Source organism: Pantherophis guttatus, chromosome 1 (assembly GCF_059756535.1).
Source record: "Pantherophis guttatus breed Tessera chromosome 1, ASM5975653v1, whole genome shotgun sequence".
NCBI lineage: Eukaryota > Metazoa > Chordata > Lepidosauria > Squamata > Colubridae > Pantherophis > Pantherophis guttatus.
In genome coordinates this window covers 34,784,457-34,792,530 of record NC_142063.1, presented here as the reverse complement: position 1 = coordinate 34,792,530, position 8,074 = coordinate 34,784,457, and the positions used below count along the sequence as shown (strand labels likewise).

Genomic DNA, 8,074 nt, shown 5'->3' with positions numbered 1-8,074 from the left:
AAAGGTGCTTTTTCAAGAGGCAACTGGTTTTTCTTTGAAGACGTTTTGTTTCTCATCCAAGAAGCTTCTTCAGCTCTGACTTATACTTCTTCAGCTTATGCTCCTTCCATTCCCCACCATCCAGTCAGAGTTGAAGAAGCTTCTTGGATGAGAAACAAAACGTCTTCAAAGAAAAACCAGAAAGTCCAGTTGCCTCTTGAAAAAGCACCTTTGGGACAACCATGACCTGGATGACTGAGAATCTCCATAGAATAGAATAACATCAATTTCTTTGGGGCTACTGAGAGGCTATCCAAACACCATCCAGCGGAATCTCTCCATCTTCTAGGTCTTTTGAGAGTGTTCCCATCTCCCCACAAACATAAACTGTTCCAACACAGCATCAAATGGAAAGTTTTTGGATTGATATCAGATTATTTTTTAAATCAGACCTGTCTAAAGTTGTCTATAGTAAGCGAATAAAAATAGCAAGAGCAAGAGTATCAAAATGTGTACGATTCCCAGCCAGCTATTTCTGTGGGCTTACAGCTCCCACCAGTCACCTATTATTATTCTGGCTGGGCATGATCAAACCTCTTCCTGAACATATGTAGAAGGCCAAATATCCTCCAGGGCCTTAAAAGCAAGAATTTTCCAGACCTACCATCAGAATCTATGTAACTGGACAGGCCAGGTGTAGATTTCTTTATCCAAAGTATCTATCTAATCACTATCACGTTAACAAAATAATAGAGGGAGGAAGGGACCCTGGAGATCTTCTAGTCCAACCTCCTGCTCAAGCAGAAGACTCTATATGATTCCAGACAATGGTTCTCCAATCCCTTCTTTAAAACCTCCAGTGATGGAACGCTCACAACTTCTGGAGGCAAGTCATTCCAATGATTAATTGTTCTGTCAGGAGATTTCTCCTTAATTCTAGGTTGGGTCTCTCTTTGATAAGCTTCCATCTGTTACTTCTTGTCCTGCCGTCAGGTGCTTTGGAGAATTGGTTGACCCTTCTTCTCTGTAACAACCCATCAAATACTGGAAGATTGCTATCATGTCACTTCTAATCGTTCTGTTTGTTAGACTAGACATACCCAGTTCCTATAACCATTCATCATATGCTTTAACCTCCAGCTCCCTAATAATCTTCGTTGCTCTTCTCTGCACTCTTTCTAGAGTTTCAGCATCTTATTTGTGATCAAAACTGGATGCAGTATTCCAAGTCTGGTCTTACCAAAGCAATATAAAGTGGTACTAAGACTTAACATGATCTTGATACTATCCCCCTATTGATGCAGCCTAGGACTGCATTGGCTTTTTTTGGCAGCTGCAGGACACTGCTTGCTCATATTTAAGTGGTTGTCCATTACGACTCTTAGATCCCTCTCACAGTTACTGCTGTTGAACCAGGGATCACCCATTCTATATCTGGGCATTTGGTTTTTCTTGCCTAAGTGTAAAACCTTACTTTTCTCACCACTTAATTGCATTTTGTTGGATAGGGCCCTTCTAGATCTTGAGCCTATCTTCTAAAGTGCTGGCTATGCAAATCTAAATAATGAATAAACAGGAAAAATCTCAGGAAAAAATATACAAGAGATTTTTTTGTAAGTAGCAAAGAGAGGAGGTGTCCTCTCCTGAATAGCTCATATAACATTACCAAAATTAAGCATTAAAATGATCAAATTTGTTTGGTTAAAATATTTCTTTTTAAAAATAGGAATTAGTATGTAGCATAAACTAAAATAGAAAAGTATAACTGATTAATTAGTGAACTTAAAATTAAAGTCTTTGATCAGAAAAGGTGCTTCCATTAACCCACCAGATTTTAAACAGAACAAAATATTTTTAAACAAAAGTGTATTTAAAACCTGTAGTTTACTTTCTTTGTGAGAAATCCAGTCTTGGATCTACTTAGGTTAAACATATTAAAAATGATGGGACTGAACTCTGCTTATTTCAGTGCATGGATTCAAAGGAGGATTAACTTTAGATTTTATCCTAACATGGCAAGATGCAATACATGGACATATATGTATGGTAGTGCCTGTTGCAATACCTATGTCACATCTAAAATTATGTTTTTGTTTAGTTGTTTACTCATGTGAAAATGTAATAGACTTAATAAAAGTTGTATGGTTCATAATTAAATTTTATTTAATCAGGTTGGATCTGAAGTTAAAGCCATATTTTTTTTTAATAAGGAATACAGGCTTGTGTTGTGAACTTGTCAGTGTTAAAAATATAGACTTTCATTTGCCACAACTAAAAAGCATACCACTGTTTAAAATTACAGTATTAAGATGTGTTCAAAAAAACATAAGAGTTTAAATTTTTTCCAAAGACTTCTAGGAACCACAGAGAGCTTATTCAACTTTTGTCAAAATAAGTTTCTCCAATATCTGCAAAAAAAAAGAAAGAAAGAAATTAAGTTACTTGTGTAACAAAAGTAGAAGTCATAATAAAAGAATCATACAAAATAAAGAGCCATGTTATAATCTGTTATGCTATAAAAATCAATGATAACATAATTTATTCAACATCTGGAAATAAAAAAGGGAAACATTTCCACATATGTTGTCCACAGATTATTTTATGTCTTCCTTAATATAAAACTTGGAGGATCCATATTGATTAATAGCTCATATCTTTAAACAAATGAATATCAAAGAAAAGGTTTAGGTTTAGGTTTAGGTTTTATTTGATTTGTATACCGCCCTACTCCCGAAGGACTCAGGGCGGTGAACAGCCAACAATAAAATACATAAATACAAAAGATTACCAATATATCATGATAATGGAGAGGCAGACAAGCTTTTGACAGCCAAGACTCATATTTTTATTTCTACTGAGTTAATATGGCTGAGACTTTCAGTAATTTTCCTCTAGTGTTTTGTTGAAAAAAGACAGATTGAAAAGTGATTTTGAGTGTGATTAGACCTAAATGAAGACTGACTTTTCTGTAATTTTCTCACTGGAAAAAATGGGAAATTACATACTTTTTCTTGAACAGGTGTCACCAAAGCTCAGTAATGTGATTTTTGGGACCTTCCCCAAAAAGGAAGCCACAGACTGCCAAAATCCAATAGAAATTCTCTTTTACACTTCATAAAATAATAATTCTTCACATTGTTTGAACTAATTTTGCTGCTCAACTAACTTATCAACTCAACTTATCCTGACATAGGTTTGGAGACACATTTTTGGCAAGCATAGTCCTTTCAGAAATTCCTGATGTACTTTCTCCTTCAAAACTTGGGAGGAATGCATGGGAGAATGAGCTAGTCTTGATTTGATGCTGGCAAACAGAAAACCCTTAGCTGAGGAAATGGAAGAAACAGGATATTGGAAGGGTGACCCTGATGCTTGAATGCTTGAGTCTAGTAGAAATAAAAATCGAGAGGAGGCAAACATGTATCCTGGACTTTTAAAAACTGTTTTTAATAAATGCAGAACAATGTTTAAGTAAGTAACATTCCATATCAGCAGCAGCTAATTGGAAGAAGAACTCAGGGCAGATGCAAATTTGTAAAGAAGGAGATATTAACAGCAAATATAGCAAATGATTCTAATAAATGTGGCTGCCCAAAACAACTAGTGAGGATTGCTGAAAAAACAATACATAATGGGAAATGGAAAGAAAAACAAATCACAAAGGAAGGATAGAAGTAGGTAGTCTGAGACTGCAGAGCTGATTTCATGAATGTTTAAAACTCAGAATTTACTGACATTAGTGAAGAATGGAAGGAATAATTTTACAAGGTGTATTTAGATATATTCTAAATAAAAAAAGAAAAGAATCAATATATCAAACTCTTCAGGGAAGATAAGAGCTAAGAGATAACAAATGGAAGAACTATTTTAATTTTATTTTGGTTCAGTCTTCTTTGACCCCAGGTTCATGTCTGAGAGAAACATCTTCTCCAGGGAAAAATAAACCACATCCTAGAACAGGGAAAGAATGAAATCATGGTCTGAATGAAACCTTTTGCGAAATCTTAGAGAATTGATGGAGTGACAGATGACTGGAGTAGAACAAATGTCAGCCTGATGTTCAAAAAGAGAAAAAAAGAAGCGGCAGTAAACTACAAAGTCAACCTACATCAATATTTAGAGCAGATCATTAAAAAAATGGATTTGCAAGCACCATAAAAACATGGATTTGTCAAGAACAAGTTTTGCAACATCAATGTGTATCTTTTTTTAAAATTAACGTATTTTAAATTATAAGATTATTGTAGATATAGTATATCTGGATTGTCGGAAATAATGACAATTATTGATCAGCAATAATGATCAATAAAGGAAATAATGATCAGCAAGATAGTTAAATGTGGGCTGGATGGCATAATAGTTTAATAGATACATAGCTGCTTGAAATTTGTATTCAGACAGTGTTCAATATAACTCATACTCAGCCAGTTTGGCCTCATCAGATTGGAGACAGAGTTGGGTGCCAAGAAAAAAAAAATCAGTCCTTGGGGCCTCTTCTTTTCAGTAGTAATGACTTGAATAAAAGATTTATCTTAGAAGACAAAATTAAAATTATAGAAAGAGGATGAAATATAAAAAATGCTTAATTCTGCACATCCCACTTTGAGTAATATGTACAGTTCTGGGCTCTACATATTAAGAAAGACTCAGAAAAAAACTGAAACTGAAGGGGAACAAGGATGATAATCAGACTACAAAGCAAATCTAGTGAAGAGAAACTGAAGGAACTTGGTACGAAGCATTAACTTCAAACTTAACAATAGTGTCCAGCAATGCCTCTGGATCCCACATTGTCCTCACCACCATCCTTGGAAACAAAACAAGGGGCTAGTTACAGCTTTGTGTTTTGTTTGTGCATCCATCTGTCTGCACTCATCCCAAAAGACAAGGTGGTACAGATCACTGATTGCTTTTTAATAAATGACTGTCTGATGATTAGCCGTGGCAGATGTTTTGTGAAAGTACTCATTAGCCCAAATCCTCTCAAAAATCTGCGAACTCTTGGTTCGCAGAGTAAAGCAACATCTACTAATGTTCTCAAATACTCACTTTTGGTTGTTGATTTGTCTTAGAATAGTCCATTTACTTCTCCAGTCACAGGATCCAGATCAATGTCATAGAAACAAGGCCTAGTAGGAAGTCCTGGCATTGTGCTCATCTAGAATGAAAAAACAACTGGTCTGAAACACATATTCCAGAATTACTTGGTCATGGGGCCAAGAATCTAAACACTTCCTTGCGGCTTGTACTTTGAACCTCCCTGGAATCCTTGTTTTATACTGAAAAGGAAGCCCAGCAGAAAAATTCAACTTCTTTGATTTGGGATTCAATGCATCTGGAAAATGTTATCCACACACAATGCACGTCTATGTCTATGCAGTTATTTCATCATGACATCATATTTTGGTGCACACACAGACACACACACACACACACACCCCGGCAAGTTGTAAGTTTTATTAGCACCATCCACCAAGTAGTGAGATACTTTCCAGGGAAGGGTGGATTCATCAGTCAAACTACAATTGGGTTTGTTCTGAAAAGTTGCTTCTGGTCATCCTTTTTTCTTTCTTTTCACTTTTCCTAGTGTTAGAATCTTTTCCAGAGAGCTAGGTCTTTGCATAATGGGTACAAAATATGATAATTTGAGCCTGGGTATTTGTGCTTCAAGTGAGGAATCTGAATCGATTAGTTCTATTACTCCTGCTCATTACACCTTAAAAACTGTTCCTACTTATTTTTACAACAGCATAAGAATCCATTTTAAATAATCTATGCTTAGTAATTTTGGCTTTTGGTCAAGTCCTCTGTCTATGAAGACAAATGTGGTAAATGCAATCTAGGGATGTGGTAGGAATACCACTTATTCCCACCCTGAGTTTTTTTCTGTCCACCAGAATCTAGACCTTAACATTTCCAGAATTCCATTTACAGGACCATAAAAGCCAGGATTTTGACACTTGAATTCTGAATGGTACTTTTGCAGGCAGCCAATGTGATAGTTAATAGAAGGTTGGGATGATCACTGTTGCAGACCTCAGCAGCAGCATGTGAGAGGGCGATAAATTTGTGAAAAGTTGCTATAATACGCTCACAGACTAGGCAGACAAATGACCTAGCAATTTATTCATGTAAAAGAAACAGGTATAAAAAGAAGCAGCAGAAACAAATCCTCCACATAAATCTCTTTTGTTTTTGGGGGGGTTGGGAATTTATAACTTCCAGACTATACCGAGAAGGATTACTTAATCCTTTCAACAAGAAAAACATTTACTTTCAAGATACATTTGCTCTATCTCAACCAAACATTTCATTAAACTTGAAATTATCATTCCTGCCTTGGCTAAGGCTACAATCTTGTACACTCTGAATATAGGATATGTGAATAGAATATAAACATGTTAAAGGTCTGAGCAATTATTGGAGAAGGAGCACTACGGTGTTTTCCTACATAAATCTTTTCCTTGCAACATGATACCTTCTACTGTATGCCCTGCTCTTTCCCCTTTCTCTTAAAAAGCTAAACTAGAAAGGAAATTCAGTAATTTTTCACCCTATATTACTTTTTCTAGAAACCAGTCCAATTATTTTAAATCCAAGGTGGGATACTTATTTCAATCTCTCCATTGGATACAAGAAAGACATTTTAGTGACCATTACATGAGGCAGCAGTTAGGAGCCATCAGATATTTGTACAGGTGGTCCTCGACTTAAAATAATTCATTTAGTGACTGTTCATCTACAACGGCACTGAAAAAAGTGGCTTACAATTGGTCATAACATCCCTATAGTCAGATGATCAAAATCCAGGCTTGCACCAACCAGCCTGTATTTACGATGGTTGCAGTGTCTTGGTATCATGTGATCATCATTTGCAACCTTCCCGCTCAGCTTCCGATAAAGTCAATGGGGAAAGCTGGGTTTGCTTAATGACCGCATGATTCACTTCGCAACTATTAAGTGATTCATTTTAACAACCCTGGCAAAAACGGTAATAAAACCAGGCATGACTCACTAAAAAACTGCCTTGCGTAGCAATGGAAATTCTGGTCCCAATTGTGATCTAAGTTTAGAACTATCTATATCTTATGGATCTTGGCAAGATTACAAATTCATTCCATATCTTTTGGATACACTAGCATTCTTCTTTAACTGCACCTATAGACTTCCAAAGTGGAACCAACAATGTTCTATAGCAGGGATGTCAAACTGGATTTCTTCAAGGGCTGCATCAGGGTTGTGTTTGATTTTTTTTGGGGGGGGCAAGGTGTGCCTTGCCAGGGTGAGCATGACCAGCTCAACATCACTCATGTTGGGGGCATCTGTGGTGGCCCAAGCACTCTGCCAGCAAAAACGGGCTCCTGAGCTCCATTTTCGGCTGTGACAGCTTCCTGCAACCCTCTGTCAGAGAAAATGGAGCTCAGGAGGCTATGGGAAGCCCGCCCAAGCTCCGTTTTTGCTGACAGAGGCACCATGGGCTGGCCCTTTGCTGTTTCCAGGGCAGCCATGCGGGCCAGATCTAAGCACCCTGTGGGCCAGATCCGGCCCCTGGGCCTTGAGTTTGACACCCCTGCTATAGGGTATTATGGTGCGGGCCTGGGTGCTTGGGTTCTTTCTTATCTAAGAGGAAGTGGAGTGAGGAAACCCTTGTGTCCTGTGGCATTTTTGAACTTTATAGGATCACTGCCACTACTGTATGGTTCATTTTACTTCCAAAGTGCAATAGGTTTCTGGATGGAAGGGGAGCAGTCATTCTTTGTTCCAGCACACATATTCTTTTCACCCAAAGACTCCTCTGAATATTAGCAGAAGATACAATCAGTCTGGTGTTGTAGTTAAGGTAGCAGGCTAGAAACTGAGAGATTGTGAGTTCTAGTCTTATCCTACCTACAAAACCAACTGAGTGACATTGGGCCAGTCACACACTCTCAGCCCTAGGAAACAGGCAATGGCAAACCACTTCCAAAAACTCTTGCTAAGAAAACTGCATGGGCTTGTTCAGGAGTCAACACTGGCAAGAGGCACCAAATAAATAAATAAATTCCAGTAAACTCTCAAGACCATATACACAGAAATACAAAAAGGGCTGAGGACT

The 8,074-nt window shown here is 37.3% G+C and overlaps 1 protein-coding gene across 1 annotated transcript in view; it reads right to left on the bottom strand.

Annotated features, from left to right (window-relative positions):
• Positions 1-2,119: 2,119 nt before the first annotated feature.
• Positions 2,120-8,074, bottom strand: part of MTHFD1 (methylenetetrahydrofolate dehydrogenase, cyclohydrolase and formyltetrahydrofolate synthetase 1) — a 67,838-nt gene continuing 61,883 nt past the window's right edge. Inside the window, exons 27-28 of the mRNA XM_034433573.3 lie at positions 5,029-5,137; positions 2,120-2,387 (exon numbers count right to left, since the gene is read on the bottom strand). Of these exons, the coding sequence (XP_034289464.2) occupies positions 5,048-5,137 (90 nt within the window). The 3' untranslated portion in view covers positions 2,120-2,387; positions 5,029-5,047. The remainder of the gene's footprint in view (positions 2,388-5,028; positions 5,138-8,074) is intronic.